The sequence below is a fragment of the Lepisosteus platostomus genome, chromosome 5 (assembly GCF_059453375.1).
Source record: "Lepisosteus platostomus isolate fLepPlt1 chromosome 5, fLepPlt1.hap1, whole genome shotgun sequence".
In the NCBI taxonomy this organism is placed as follows: Eukaryota; Metazoa; Chordata; class Actinopteri; order Semionotiformes; family Lepisosteidae; genus Lepisosteus; species Lepisosteus platostomus.
In genome coordinates, this window is record NC_142615.1 from 66,489,377 (window position 1) to 66,506,235 (window position 16,859).

At 41.4% G+C, this 16,859-nt stretch overlaps 1 protein-coding gene across 1 annotated transcript in view; it reads right to left on the reverse strand.

Annotated features, from left to right (window-relative positions):
* Window positions 1-1,680: 1,680 nt before the first annotated feature.
* The window catches only part of LOC148671543 (scavenger receptor cysteine-rich type 1 protein M130-like), a 401,186-nt gene continuing 386,007 nt past the window's right edge, over window positions 1,681-16,859 (reverse strand). The window contains exons 4-6 of the mRNA XM_088631055.1: window positions 3,438-3,470; window positions 3,258-3,296; window positions 1,681-1,988 (exon numbers count right to left, since the gene is read on the reverse strand). Coding sequence (XP_088487181.1) covers window positions 1,681-1,988; window positions 3,258-3,296; window positions 3,438-3,470 — 380 coding nt within the window. The remainder of the gene's footprint in view (window positions 1,989-3,257; window positions 3,297-3,437; window positions 3,471-16,859) is intronic.

Genomic DNA, 16,859 nt, shown 5'->3' on the forward strand with positions numbered 1-16,859 from the left:
TGTTCATGGAATGACTGCTCTCCCTGTTCAATCAATGGCTGCTAGTTTTCCTGTCACTGTGGTTTCAATATCCTTAAATACTCTTTTATAAAATACAGTATCTTTACCTTAGTGGCCTCCAGCCCTGGTTACAGTGCAGTGAAAATCGTGCTGTTCAAAGCTAGAGTTTAGACTCGTGTTCGTATCTTGTTAGTGGACTCTGAGAGCAACGTTCCAAGCCGTTCCTTTCCTGGTAATGCTGGCACAACGGATCTATGTAAATCTGCCCTTCCTCTTAGGATAAGGGCTGTTCATGTTCTTCTTCTTCTTCTCGAGGAAATATAAAAGTTACAGTGACCAGACACAGAACAGATCGATCTCTTAAGGATGTGAATTTAAAACACTGATCAAGTCCGAGAGAAGACAGCCTGTCTTCCTGGAACAGGATGGGAACTAGTGAGGCAAGAAAGAGTTACTTCGAATAGGCTGGGAACCAGAAAACTCACAGATGGTCACCGAAACAGATACAGAACTTTGGTTTTATTTAGGATTATACTTAATATGAGAATTCTTACAAAGAGCACTGGAATTTGTTAAACAAAGGGATATATTTGTGAATGTTTGGACATATCACTTGTTTGATTTGACTTAATTGAAAGAGCAGTGCTAAAAACATATCAAAAACATCCTATATTTAAAATCTTTTTTTTTTTCATTCTTGAGGACCAGACCACCAAGAGCTAAACACAGTCCCAGATGCCTTCAGCTCAGAGGTCTCTCTGACGACTGTTCTTGGAAGAGAGCAGTGATGTTACTGAGGGCTGTCAGCTCAGTGACTATGAAGGAGACCAGTGAGGAATAAAGAGTCCTCTGGATCATGTCCTGTGGTCAGGGCTGCTGTGTGACTGACAGATCTGCACAGTGAGCTCACCTTGGGTTTGCTTCTGAGGCTTTTCTTCCTGGTGTGATGGTGTGATGAGAGTGTGGTTTTTCTTGGGGCCTATCAAGACAAGTTTTATTATTCAAAACATTTCAAAATAGTAACGGTGCAATAAAATTTTCCCCTGGCCTTTACCAGTCATGGCCTCCTAATAATCCCCATCTCTGAACTGGCTTCATCACTCTGCTCTCCTCCCCAGTGATAGCTGATGTGTGGGGAGCGTTCTGGCGCACTATGGCTGCCGTGGCATCATCCAGGTGGGGCTGGACACTGGTGGTGGTGGAGGGGAGTCCCCATTACCTGTAAAGCACTTTGAGTGGAGTGTCCAGAGTGTAGAATATGTAAAATATACATCTAAATGTTAAAGCATATAAAACCTTACTAGGTCTTCCATAATACATTCAATAATTCATGATTTATTTTTTATTGTTAAAGCTGTTTTAGAACAATTAATTATTTTTAAAGAGAATTACTGAATTTAAAATAGGTTACTGAATGACTCCAAAAAGAGAATGACGGGGTAACTGATTGTGTTCCTCAGCTCAGGGCTGCAGTGTCTCTGACTGTTTTACACCCTGAACAGCTGAGGCTGCTTTCCTGAGGGGCTGGAGTGCTACTGTCAGCTTCTTTTCTAGGACCTTCAAAGATTCATGATCATATACAAAATCAAACTCACAGAAAATAGTTTATACTTTTGTTTGGATATAAATTGCTAAGAATTCTTTTGAAAGCTCATGACGAGACAATCACTGCAGAGCTGCTCAAGAGGAAGGCAGCATCACTCTTCCCTCTGTACCTGAGCAGTCATTCTGACCCCAGGGGGAGGAGGGACACTGCCACAGGGTGGAGTCGTGTTTGCGACAAGAGACAAAGTCCAGCCATTTGGGATCAGGGCTCAGCCTGGAGTTTGTATCTCTGATGGTGCCCTTGTCTCCACAGCCCAGCTGTTTACAGATCACTGCAACTGTGGTGTCTGTCATGCCGTTGGCACAGATGCTGCCCCAGGTGCCATTGTAGTACACTTCTGCCTGTCCTGAACATCCTGCAGACAGTCTCAGGAGAGTGTGATCTGTCAAGACAAGAGGGAACCAAATCCTGATGTTTAACTCAGCACTGGTAAGAAATGGCAAGTAAATACGTAACAATTAGAGGTTTATTCCATGCTGAAAAGAAACAACTGTTCCTTTGCAGCCTATGCATGCTGATGCAGCTACCTATTTGAACTACTAGCAAGTAAATATGAGCAGAAAATAGTCAGCGTTACTGTGCTCTTCCAGTCATAAATGACTCAGGTACTGTAGGTGTAACGAGGTGTAAGAGCCCAGCAGTTTCAAACAAGATGACAGCCTTGTCTAGACTATGTTTCCCAGAAAGCTTTGGAGGATTGAGCTTCTGGTCTTGGTCACCTGACCTGGAGCTGGACGACAATCGGTAAGGTATAAAAACCATGAAGCACAGGCTGTCTGAGGCACAGGTCCTCTGTGTTTCACCTTGGCAGCAGCTCACGGTGCTTTTCCCTGCACTGTTAAATAAAGAGCATGATTTTTTTTAACCTTACAGCTATTTAGGGTGAGTTGTCATGAATCATACATTTGACATATAGGTGACAGGAGTATATAGGCATGTTTATGTTCCAACCTGGACAGCGCAACACAACAAGACCTGGATGAGAGTACTACAGACTTCAGGGTTGTGACATTGATTGAATTAAATTCAGATCCCATTATAGGATCATTCTTATTGTTCTTGGCCCTTCAGCAGTAGCAGAAAAAGTAAAAGCAGAACACATTCAAGGACATCCAACATCAAGTGATTCCACGGGATCTCGGATCTGACCAAAATGAAAACTTTGAGGCACAAACTGAGAAAGGCAAAGACCAAGACAAAACAGGCAACAGGCCTTGCCGATGTTGTCAGTTGACAGTTGACAGTTCGGTCTTAGACTTCACTGGAGGACTGAGATCATGAGCTGTCCACACCATATTCTCAGTCACTAGTGGAGGAGAATTTGAGAAGCCACTACCTTCAGTGCCAGCATTGCTTTATCTGTTTACTGTCTATACATTTATCAGACTTTGTATTTAACATCACCATTATACCTGAAATGTTAAGGTAGAGAGACAATTACTCCAGACAAACTGCAGTGTTCATGTAGATGTGTTTGCTGGAGATTCCACGGAGCCCTGACTGTTTGTGTTTGGGTGGCAGAGCAGGACAGTCTTGAAAACACAGAGCAGCAGTCTTTTCAGCCTAATTGGGGAGTCAAGTGAGTAACAGAGGCTTCAACACACACAACAGATATGAGCCGTAAGGATACAAAATGGGGGCCAGTTTATACCTGATATTACAAAGGAAGGAACCACTGAAGACGGAAAACCTGTAAACACAAAGAGAGAGAGACATAGGTGTGTGAATTATGTGTGAGTGAAGCAGTTTAACAGCAGTAATGAAGAAGCAGTCCTGTTTTAACTGCACTGTGACAAAGTAAGTCCTTATACCTGGGGCCATTACAACGTACCTTTTGCAGGTAGATCCTTGCTGCTTTTCGAGTCTGTAAAACAAAGAAAGAGCTCAGTACCGTCCGCAGGTGTAATGTTTCACAAGTGGTGTGTCAGGTATGTGTGTAAACAGGCCAGTTCTTCATACAGGATACATAGGTCAAGCACATTCTTATGTCTTTTAGCACTAACAGTGACCTGAATAAAGATTGAAAACTAATTTGTATTCCTTACTATGTTTGTCTACCCAACTGAAGAAAATTCTACAGTAATCTAATATATAATATTTGTTATATATGTTTAAAATTAATCATTAACTATCATTAACTGGCAGTATGTAGAACCGGCAGTGTGTAACAGAGCACGTATTCAGTCAGTCATGAAGACTGTCACGCCCTCTGCAGCCAGAGGGCGCTCCTTCTCTGTCCTGTCTCTCATTTCCGGTTCTTTACTGTCCTTCCGGTGTTTCTCTCTCTCTAGGGCTATATATTTCTGGGTCTTTCATTCTGCCTGTGCTCAGCATTGACGTTCGGATGTGTTGAAACCCGCCTAGCACCAGGTTGCCCCACGTCCACTACATGAGGGCAATGGTTTCTATACGGCATTTCCTGAACAGCTGAGCCCAGGCTAACCCCCATCTCGCCGCTAAGCACAGGGTCTTTTCGCTCTCCTGTCATTCTACGGTTTGTCCTTTCCGACATCCGTGACAAAGACAATGTGCTGCTGTGTGTAAGCACATGATTTTTAAACACGATTCTCACCAGAGCAGATGACTCCTGCATCCTGTCCATGAGAGCACACTGCTCTGCCCCATGAAGAGACAGTGCAGTGTGAGAGACGACTCTCATTGCCCCGGCACTCAAACACATCAGCCCATACTGGTCCACTGCCCTGTCCAAACCTGGCCTGTCCTGGAGCTGCTACAGCCTCCCCACAGTCCAGCTGCTGGCAGAGAACACTGGCATCTCTCAGGTCCCAGTACAGGTCACACACTGTCCCCCAGTCCCTGAAGAGCCACTGTAACTCCACTCGGCCAGAGCAGGAATCTGAGCCATTAACCAGCCTGAACCCTGTGTATCCTGCAGATAGGAGAGAACTTCACCAGCATGACACCACAGCAGGCCACAAGAAATACAACAAATTGAAGGATAAACACAGTGAACAAAACTGCAAAATCTAGCACATAGTGATTGAGAAGCCAACCGCAAGCTTAGACTAAGAAAATACATTTTTTCATTTTGAAATACACTACAATCATCTCCATGAAGGACAGAGATGTGACTCTCTTACCTGTACAAGTCAGATGCACAGCTCTGCTCTGGGAGCAGCTCTGCTCTGGCCTGGCTGCAGTGGGGCAGTGCTTTAGCTTGGACTCTTGTCCTGTACACTGGAACTGCTCTGACCCGATTGGACCCAGGCCCTGTCCAAAATGATCCCCACTGTGTATAACTGAAGGAGCCCCACAGTCCAGCTCACGACAGACAACCTCTGCACCCTGCCAGTCAAAGTCAGAGTCGCACACTGAGGTCCAGGTGTTCTTGAGATTCACCTCCACTCTCCCGGAGCAGAGACTGTGTCCATTCACCAGCCTCACAAAACCTGCAATAGAGAACTACAGGCTGTCAGCCTGAAAACTTAATATCACATACTACAGTTCTCACAACACTGGACAAGATCAGGACTGTCACAGCCTGGCACTTCTGGAGCAGAACTGTCTGACCTGGGCACTGACAGACACTCTGGACAAGACCAGGACTGGCACAGCCTGGCACTGCTGGAGCAGGACTGTCTGACCTGGGCACTGACACACACTCTGGACAAGACCAGGACTGGCACAGCCTGGCACTGCTGGAGCAGGACTGTCTGACCTGGGCACTGACACACACTCTGCACAAGACCAGGACTGCCACAGCCTGGCACTTCTGGAGCAGGACTGTCTGACCTGGCACTGACAGACACTCTGCTTCAAGACCAGGCCAGTGTTGTGATTCTCCACATGACAGCAGATCTCAGAAAACAAACACAGTCATATGGATCATCTGGAGTGGAGCTCCAGCTACACGTCTCCGGGTCTGCAGTCAGAGCCCAGCTACACAACATTGCAAGAAAGTGCAGGACCTTTAAAGGCTCTTTAAAATGGGACAATTCTTAAACTTTAATTCCACATCATGAATGCAATTTAAAATTGCATATTTCTTGAATGAGCGCAACAGAACTGCTCCCTTTGGAATTCTTTATAAGCCTATTGCAAAGCCACAGAAATGACACAAATGAGACGCTGAGCTGGGTCTTGGGGCTCTTCCAGGTTCATCTGAACCAGTGTGACAATCACCCCACCACAGAGACCTGCTGAGGGGGCAGCTCTGAGTAGAGAATCACCTCCTGGGCCAGCTGATACTGAGGCAAAACAAACAAAGCCAGAGGGCGCTCCTACTCTGTCCTGTCCCTAGTTTCCTGCCTGCTGCCCTTCCGGTCACTCCCTTTCCCTTGGGCTATATATCTCCGGGTCTTGCACTCTTCCCTCCCTCAGCATTGACGTTCGGATGTCCTGAGACCTGCCTAGCACAAGGTCGCCCCACGTCCGCTACCTGAGGGCATAGGTTTCTATACGGCACTCCTGAACTCTTTGCACTAACGAGCCCGGGCTTTTTTCCCGTTCTGCCGCTACGCATATGGGTCTTTTTCCACTCTCCTGCTCTCCACGGTTAGTCCCTTTGGATGTCCGTGACAGGAATGTATCCGTGACAGGAAAGCAGAGAGGACTCCACTGGCCTCATAATAATCCCCATCTCTGAACTGGCTTCATCTGTCTGCTCTTCTCCCCACTGAGACCTGGTGTGTCCTGAGCAGTCTGGCACATCATCCAGGTGGGGGCTGCACATTGGTGGCGGTAGTTGGATTCCCCATTACCTGTAAAGGGCTCTGAGTGGAGTGTCCAGAAAAACGCTATATGAGTATAAGGAATTATTATTACAGCATATCCGTTTATTTGTTTAAATCACTTCTTCCAATGCAGGGTCACAGGAGAGCCAGAGCCTATCCCAACAAGCAACAAGAGCAAAGCAGGATTCACCCTGGACAGGAAGCTAAGTCCATCACAGGACAGACACACTCACACAATGACCACTGTTCCCAGAAGCCAGTTAACCCATCAGTCTGTGTTTGGACTTCGGGAGGAAACCTGAGCAGCCATACAGAACCCACTCAAACACAGAGAGACCATGGAAACTCCACACAGACAGCACCCCAGGAATTGAACCTGAGGCAGCAATGTTAACCACAGCACCAGCGGGCTGCTTTCAATTACTTAACAGTGCCAATAAAATCAACAACAGCATTTAAAGAAATATTTGATAAAATACTGTATAACATTCCTATAATCACAACTATGAATGTCCACTGTGGGTATTTTTTACATGATTATTTCTTTATTTATTCTGTCATTGAAGCATATTTTATGTCATACTGAAGTGTCATAATCACTGAAAAAATATTGTTTTTCATTTAGAAAGTAAGACAATGACAAATCACTATGAATTGCATTTAGCCTTTTCTGATCTAGATTTTCTATATACTTTAACATGCCATGTTCAGAATGTTACAACTCAGAAATGCAACAGTGAAGTGTTGTAATTACAAATGTACATAGTGTCGGGACATTGAGATGTTTTGGTAATGAGGAAAGAGGGACATGCCATGTTCACAGGGTCATATTTAAAAAACGGTACAGTAAAATGTCTTGTACTTTGGGATTATGAGGGCCTGTTCCATTGTGTCTCACACCTCAGTATCATAATTTTGAGATGTTTTCATAATCAAGATGGAGGGCCATAGCAATACAGCAGAAAGTGGATTACCAATGCATTCTCTCATGCCATGTTCAGAGGGTCATATTTAAAAAATGGTACAGTAAAATTTCCTAAAGTTCAGGATTTTGATATTCTGTTCCATTGTCTTTCACATCTCAGTGTCAGAATTTTGAGATGTTTTTATTACAAGGGGGTAAGTTCATAGCAATAAGCAGAAAGTGTGATCACCTTTTGCTCATCCTTGGTTAACCACATATTCTCATATGCCATGTTCTAAATGTCCCATTTAATTAGGCTATATTAAAAGTTCTCGTAAAATGCAAGATTTTAAGACTTTTTGTGATCAGAAGGCAAGGTCGTGGTAAATATGAAGAAAGTGCCAGTGTACTTATGTTTTGCCTTTTTCTTATTTACTCATTTTGTTTGTGTTATTGTGAGTTTTGAAAATTGGTTTTCGATTTTCTGAAATGTGTTTCATACAAAATTGCAATTTGGATAGTCACTACTTACATATTCCTCTTTACTGAGGATATGTACAATAATCCGTCCCTATTAGTACTTTTAAAATGACTGTAGAGGGCCATCTACAGGCGAAAGGAGGCATAACATCACAGCAGCAGCATTTAAGGTGGAAGAAGGCGACAACTTCAGCCTCGTTAATGCAATAGCATTAGGTGAGGTGGAAAAATATTTCTTGCTCTGAATCCTAACATTTTTATAGGAAGTGTTCTAGTACTTCTTGCCTCAAATAAAACTGCTAATACATCACTTATTTCTACTCCATCAATAGCAGCATTGTTATCGATACTGAGCCCTAAATGTAGGTCTTGTCATCATATAAAAAGTCGAAAGTAACGACTGCATTCACCTGAGAAAATTTCATTTGATGACAGTTAAAATTTTATCCAAAATACATCAGAAACAAATTTGCACATTTTTAGGGGGATCCAGAAGAGCATCATCATGAGACTCAAAACAGACCTGTTTTCTCTTCTTTCCAGGAGGAAGGATTGTTCAGATGCAAACACAGGTCCAAAATCAATGTACTCTCCTATTGCTGTTGCTTCTTCAAATCCTTCAACTGAACGTCGATATTGAGGGATGATATTGTACAAATTATTTTAAAGCAAATTTTCTTAAAATATGACCCTCTGTTAAAGTTGTCTTGGAAGTTTCGCAAGATATAATAGACCCCCTTGAGCATAAATGAATTCTCCCGGCAGACATCTGAAGATCAAAGTCCATGGCTGAATACGATTTCCTTGAATGTTGGTCATTATTGGCCATTCCTAGTGATATTGAATTACATACTCAATTATTTAACAAAAACAATCACATTTCCTGCAAATATCAAGTGGGTTAAGGATTTGCTAATAAATCAAATTAAGTAGAGATGAGGTTTACATCACAATAATGAGAAGTGTGTTCCTAGGTGGGTTCGAACCACTAATCTTTCAATTAACAAAGACTCACATGTGTCCCTTTTCTCCATTTGCAAGCTTCTGGTTAAAAAAAGAAAATAATGCTTCTGTCTTGCCAGCCTGTGATATTTGTTTTGCACTGATAAGCAAGATTTGTATTTCATCTTTCGCAAGCTGTATGAATTTCATGAAAAGCAAGTTGTTCCAGAAAAAAAATGAAAACTTGCATTAAACAAATTCAAGCAGCACATGATCATCCATAGTGATACATTTTGTAAGACAAGACAGGAAGAAAGGCACCCCTGCCTACTCAGGATCTTCTATTTAATAGGAAAACATGTTAACCAAATCAGCCAAGGTGCTTTCAGAGTATTAACATCATGTCTGAGTCAGTGATTGCAACTGACTATCGCTAGAGGACAGTTTATCATGAACAAATCAGCCTGCAAAATGACAGGGAAGAAACCGGCCTCCGTGATGCAGTATCGAGTTACACTAACCTTCTGGCCTACTGTTCTATGCTGCATTCTACTCTAGCAGGTAAGTATTGGTTTCCATGCGTGTAAGGTTTTTTTTTGTCAAATATTTTCAAGCATATTTTTGCTGTTGAAAATAAGCCTTGTGGTTTTCAGTGTTGTGATCCTTTTCCCTAAGTGTCACCCAAATTGATACATTGTACTTTGGCAATTCTTCAAACTATAGAGTTTAGAGGAGCTCAGTCGAATTAGTTTGCGTAGATAAAGTATTTATTTTCCTTGTAATCCTTTAAAACATATTACATTTTCAATATCTCAGTATCTTTTTCCTCCTAATTGTCATCATTTTTTTTTCTGGCTTAATCTTGTAATCAAAGATTTCAGAATATTCCTTAAAAACTAGTAAAAGAAGTGGGACAGATTTGTGCACATTAAAAAAATATGAAAGGGTAGCAGGACACAGTAACCACCAAACATTTTTTAGATTATGAATGTGCCTGAAATGTTTCAGTAATTTAGAGGGTTCTGCCATTTTCGATGTTATACTGTTCCTATCTGATTTGTCAAATGTGTCATTTAAATCTCCCGTCACTACTATATCAGTCTGAAGGCCTTGCAGTAAAGATTGCAATTCATCCAAAAATGCCATGTTTCTCACTGGTGATACACACAAGGAAATTAATGGACATTTTCCCCCCAAATCAACCAATTTAAAATCAAATACCTCCCTCATCTGCAGGTGGAGAGAATAATGTCCGAATAAATACAGGTTTAAAAGTCAGGAGCATTGATAGTCCTATTTTTATATTATGCTAAAATGCTCCCAATATATTAAAAAAAGTTCTGTAAAATGCAAAAATAATTAAAATATTAAAACAAGGTTAAAAGAAATGATACACAGTTATAAAGCTCAGGAATGATCAATTTGAAGTTACAATCCACTTACAAAATGCCAAAATTGCAAGAATATGTAAAACAGGTGTATAAAATTGAAAAAAAAAAATAAAACAAGTTAAAAATAAATACTAAATACTTTTAAAATTCAGGAATGTGGTTGGTCAGATGCTTACAATGAGTGTTTCTGGTGTTTCGTGTGATTTAGCGAATTGAAAAAAATATTCAATATAAAAACGGCAACAGCTCGCATGAAAAAAAAGTTCGTAATGTAAGTATCTTTGTTGTAACAGCTGCGCCAGAACTAGTGTATTCATATACATCAGAAAAGTACCTGAACTTGACTGGTTTATATTTAGTTATGTGCATTGGGAACAAAAGGGAAACACATGGATTTTAGTAGGTTTTGGGAATCAGAAAATGTATTTTTACACGTTTATGCCTACGAGCAGAAATAACTTCCTGCTTTCAACGCTTTTATTGTTTCTGCTTGTAACCTCGAACAGAGAAACCCAGTACCGACTCAAGAAACACCCCGGAGTTTCTGTTTTTCTGAGATTTAAGAGGGATGTATTAAGACAGTAAAGAGTTTTTTTCCCCGCTGTAGAAGGCGGTGTGACGAGTCCGGAGGGAGGAGACGCGCATTCCACACGGGGAGCGCAGACCAATGAGTTTCACCTGCAGCTCGCCGAGTCCTGTCCTATATAACCGCTGAGCCCGGACACACTCTAGTCAGTGTTGGAGATGCACTATGTCGATAGTTTTTTTTTTAAAGCAGAAGCCAGGAATTTTTCGCTATTATTATTGTTAGTGGATTATTGGAGTTAGTGGTTACTGTGCTTGACCGGCGTGAATAGCGCTTCTGTTTCTTTTCTGTGCTCAGACATTGCTGGGCAAAGCTTAAATTAAAACCTTTTTCTAAAACATTGAGTGTGAGTGGTAACAGGTGGAGGTTAAAGCCCAAATGAAGGGTTGTTTTGGATGAAAGCAGTCGATTGGGTCTGATCGAGCTCGTTACTGACCTCACTCACGCAAACTCCATACGCGGTATTCGGGACTACGTGCGGTAAAGAGAGTGCCACCTTGTGATATATTAAGAATACACATAACTATGGAAGCCCGTCTTGCCAGGGAGTGAAAAACAAACCGTGCTATGGTATCTCATATTTGTAACTTGGAAATTATCCCCGTTTAACTGTCTGTCCTTCTCTTATTGTAAGCGATTTGAGTTCTAGGGCTTGTACCCCCACCACTCCCAGTCTAGTTCGTGCCTCACTGTATGGGCTCGAACCCAGGTCTTGCCCACTAAGCTAAAGACCTTCGAGTTAAAAAAAAAATTGTACCAGAATTGTTTTGGATAGGTTTGTGAAATGTTATTGTTAAATACATAACTCACCAGAGCTGTTTTTTAAACAAAATAAATAAAAAAGCAATAGGGCACTGCTGGAGTTAATAGACGGTGATGCAAATACAGGAACAACTAAGAGAGGAGGGACTAGTTCAGGAGCACAACCGGCCCTCCCCTGCCCAATTTCACAGCAGGCTCTGTTGTACCCCAATGTGAAATTCAGTATCTTGGAGTTCAGCTTTTGATTTGTTATACGTCAATTATACATCTATGATTATATGTTCATTATATATAAATGGTTGGAGTTCTATTATACATCAAAGAGATTTTATAGGCATAAAAACTAGTAAATCAAGCCAATGATTTAGTTTAGGAATTTGTTAATTTTCAGAATAATCAAACACACCTGAAAAATATGTAGTTCAAATTATACATGATATACAATATTGTAATCAACAAAGGCTAATTATAAAAAGACACAACTAAACTTTAGCTACAAATTCTTGTAACATGGCAATATATATATAGTAAAGACAAACACAAACTAATTACCTGAACATGCTAATATTTAAGTCAAAAACACATTTCAATTCAAATGTAAATTTTGAAACGTATAACTTCTATATTTCCAAGAAAATATGATTACAATGTGAAGTTAAGACCAATTTTTACTGTTCACCATTTGCAAAGCCCTCTCTAATTGTCCTAACAGTTAGAACCAGCAACTTATCATTTTCAGTGTCCAGACTTCCAGGCCCCCTGCCTTGCGTACGCAATCTTCAAACAAAGCATTGTGTGCTCCTTTATTTCTTTTTCTGTTGTTGTTGGGTGGGACTTCAGCACTGCAGCTAGGAGAAAATTTTATAATATTAGTACTCAAATAAATGATGATTAATCTCTTTTTGAATATAATCTCAAGAAAGAACCATTAAGGTTTACTAAGCTCAAAGCTTAATCAATGTATTAAGTTTAGCTTGCATCATAATAATGGACCAATAGTCTGTCCTAATTAAAGAGTACCCAAAGTTTGAAAGTACAACATAGAATAAGAGTACCTTTAATTGCTCTATAAAGATTTGTGTCTCCCAGGCCCCTCTTTTGTCATTGATCTTTCCAGTTTATGCCAGCGAAGTTGAATTCCATCATCAGTTCATTTGTCATTTGTCTGAAAACCAAATTCTCACTGAGCTTAGATGTTTTTCAAGTGAGTTTCCAGTCAATGTTTTTTTTACTCAAATATTTAGGATCAAATGTACTACTGTAATCCTTATACTTTAAAAGACAGTTTTGCAGCCTTACACCTTGCAAATTCAGTGGTTAGCACATAGGTATCTATAAACTAAATTTTGTGCATATTTTAACTTGATCAAAGTAAAAATGTAATGTAAAAACATCTTAAAAATCAATAAGCAATACCTTGACAACACTGTGAACACACTCCCTCTGACATCACTGCCACCTACTCTCCAAAGTTGGTTTATTTGGAAATAATATATTTGAAATAATATTATAAGCTTTTTTACTACTGGATCTTCATTAATCAACCTATCAGACATACACATTACCCATGACTACTCAATGGAACAAAAACATTTTTACATATTAACTGCACTTTTCTGCAGTATTTGCTCAGTCTTAGAATACAAAGTGACCATATTTCAAAGTTAAATTGTAGTAATGTTTTAGAACATAGAACATTATGTAAAACACTTTATTTTGACATTAAAAGATAAGTAATATTATACATTATAAACTAAAAATAAGAAAGTATGCCAGAGATGGATCCTATTAATCAGATGTAGGCTGTCAAATTTTGACCCATCTGTAACCTAGAATACTAGTGAATATTTTCTACACCACAGAGAGAATATACAGTAATATCATACCAGCAGCAAGGACTCACTCGTATGTACAGAACTCATCCATTGTGCTCAGCCTCTTGATGTGAAACTGGGAGTCCAACGGTTCTGTACACCTTCCCACACACCTCAGTTCATCTCTGATCTCCATCAGGAGACCCAATACCCACTTCTGAAACTCTGAAGTCATTCACATTTTGTATCAGCATTTGAAAGGAATTGGATCAGGATTTTCTTACACTATTGTTATATTAGCATTACTGTAGTGTTGCTAATGTGCTACATGCAATTTATAATCTTACAAATTTTAAGTTCCCACATTTGTAGTTGATTTTACGTGATCTTCACCTTCAAACTATTTTATGTGCCATTTATTGCTTATTAAAATACTATTTTTAATCAAAATAATATTAAGTAAGACCTGTAAGTAGTATAAAGCGACACCTTTCGTCAAACTTTTTGACAGGTACCATGCCCCCTTTTTCAGCCAATGGGAGGCCGTGGTGGGCGGATGTCCAGCCCCCTTTTCAACCAATGGTGTGTTGTTATGGTTGGCTGTCCCGCCCTCCACCCGAGCCAATGGTGTGTCATTGTGGAGCGGATGTCCCGCCTTCCCCCACGGAGCAGTCCTGAGCCTCAAGGTCCAAATACCCGCCACCGCATTCCCCTCGATTTATAAATAAGTGTTTGAAAGCGTGTATTAGCGACGAGGGTTGGAAGGCGATCATGTCTGCCGCGGGGTTGAGCGCGCTCTATTATAACCCTAAGGAAGCGGGGAGTTACGGCAGCGTGGGGAGTCTGTTGAGGGCCGTGACTTCCCCAGGTGTGAGCGCCAGCCGCGGCGGGTGTCAGACTAGTTGTCTGGCCAGCTGGCTTATACGCTGCACAAACCGGCACGTGTGAGCTTTAAGAGAAACAGGACGCTGGTACCCGAAATGGACCGGCAGTGGCAGGCCAACTTGGTGAACATGAGAGACTACAGTGGGTTCAACGATGGTTTCTGTTACATCTTATCACGTATAGACATGTTGTCTAAATATGCCTGGGCCGTGCCACTGAAAAGTCTGGAGGGGGCGTGACAAGCGCTTTCAGAAATATATTTCAAGAGGGTCGTACTCCTAAAAAGCTACAAACGGACGAGGGAAAAGAATTTCTTAACAGGACCTTCCAAAATTTTCTGAAATGTGAGAATATTGAATACTTCATTATGGCCAGCGATGTGAAGGTTAGAGTGATAGAGAGGTTTAACAGAACTATTAAAACTTGGATTTTTCCACAGCACGTTTCATTTCATGCATGAGCTGATCGATGTTGCAGTCGTACCCTCCAGGTAAGGTACATGTTCATATAGTCTCATGTCGAACAGAAAATCTTCATCTTGATCAAACGTGTTTAGCGTATGCGGATAGTGCAGCTCGACCAGACCCACTTCCCAGCTCCCGTCCAGGTCAATCGCCTTTGCCAGATGCTCTGTGAAGCACGCGCTGGTGTTCTTTGGAAACATCTTTGAGGATGAATTACTGGCCAGCGTCACATAGAAACCATTGGGGTTCATTTTTCAGCACCTCTATATTTCTCTGACCTCGGAAGCCTTTACCCAACTATTGAATTTATCGCTCTGTCTGCGCCACTTTACCAAAATCTGTTTGTTTTTCTTACGCCCTCTGGCTGCTTTAATCTTTTGGATGCGATAGACGCTCTCAGAATTGGGGTTTATCTTCTGTAGCTCTTCTGCGTAGAAAGAGCCCTTAATGTCATCGCCTGCGTAGTCCTGCAGTTTGTAATAGGGTCTCAGAGCCGAGCTCCGCTCTTTGACAATGAAAATTTCATCTGTGAAGGTCTGTTCATACCCCTTCTCAAACATTCCCTTTTATTTTGGACACCTGCACATGATCACCTACATTAAATGAAAACTGTGACGGTTTTCGCTTAAAGTGTTCGCCATAGACGGTTCTCCACATCTCAAGGGAGTTATTGGTCGTAACAGAAGCCGGGGTTCGTTTAATAGTCATGTGGTAACTATGATTATAAAAGTAAATAAGATCAGACAGATCGATATATCGAAAGGTGTTTTTGTGTGTCAGGTACCTCACATTTTTGTTTTAATAGTTCGGTTAAACCTCTCTATCACCCTACTGCTCGGTGGGGGAAGGCGGGACATCTGCCCTATAACAACACCATTGGTTAAAAAGGGGGCAGGACATGGGGTTTTAAAGTTTTGACAGACGCTGCACACCACAGTGGGGCAGACTTGATTTTTTCAAATAGCTCTCGGTTACCAGCGTTGGCTAGCAAGGTGCACGGTACATTGATTTCAGCCATTGCCCCTGTGAACACATCCCAACCTTTTAGCTTCTTACCGGCCGCAACTGATTGCTGTTGTGTGAGAGCCCTGACAAGATCAATCATGTGAGAGCCCTCAACGGGTGCCCCCTTGTACACAAAATTTCCTTTTTAATTCCAGGCTATTAACAGTTGATTGCGTGCCATAGTCTTTAACAATATCTCGGCATTTCTCTGGAATCACTGAGACCCGCTGTCTAAAATATACCCAAAGTCAGCGTCGGTCGATGACGGCTGTTGTGGTGATGCGTGTGATAGATCGGCGGGTGCATTTTCGGGTAGTACAACAGTTAAAATCCCCTTTTCAGAAAACTCCTGGCGTACTAATGTCAAATACCGTTGTAACACCTGATTATATAATTTCACTTTTTCATATTCAGGCAGATACGAGTTCTGAAAAAAGTCTCTCTTTTAGTCATCCAACCTGCTGGTTGTTATTTTTCTCACATCGCTTTCGTTGCCGGACTGCTCTCGGAGTCGATCGAGCTGTTTCTGAGGTACAGGTACATTGTTTTTGGTCCATTATCGGTGTTGTAGAAGCCCCCGTAATCAATGGTACCGCAATACTCAACAGGGTCCCGATAAAACTGCCGGACTGGTTCACCAAGAGTCTTTCTTTTAAGAGAAAGACCCTTTTTACTCAGTCTTTAAAAGCTTATGCTTTCTCTTCAGGGTCCCAAACTGCTAAGCAGATAACAGTATGTTCCCTTTCAAGGTGTTCAAGGTGATTTTAGCTATTGCCTGTACAAGATCACCTGAAGCCCCACAGAGAGTAGGTTTCCGCTGACTGGGGCTGGCTTTCACCAGAAAATGTAAGAGTCAGGTTTCGCTGAACTCGTGAAGACATGTCGACGGACCGAATGTGTTTTTTTTTACTGAGTCTATGGTTGCAAGATCACTGACTTTTATTTTTTTTTTTTTAAATACATAAGCCATGGGTACATCTGGGGGGGAAAGACTTGTTCGCAAGCGATAGTCTTCTGGGGTGTCAGCATTTAAATCCACCAACAGGTAACCGAAAGGTTTTTTAGTAGCGTCATCGAACGCTTCCAAAAAATATTTGGCTTTACCGGGGTACATCTGCTGGGAAAGGGTTGTAATCTGTAGTTTATCTCTAGGGTTTTTAAACAGCACCATGTACTTTGTATCTAACACTACGGTTCTACTTTTCCGGCTTTGACAAAACACATTTTGGATGATATACATGATGCTGATGTTTCGGTGGTGTACGCATTTGGTGAAAGCTTTTTCTATCTCATTATTTTCACACGCAGACTCCATCAAATCATCAA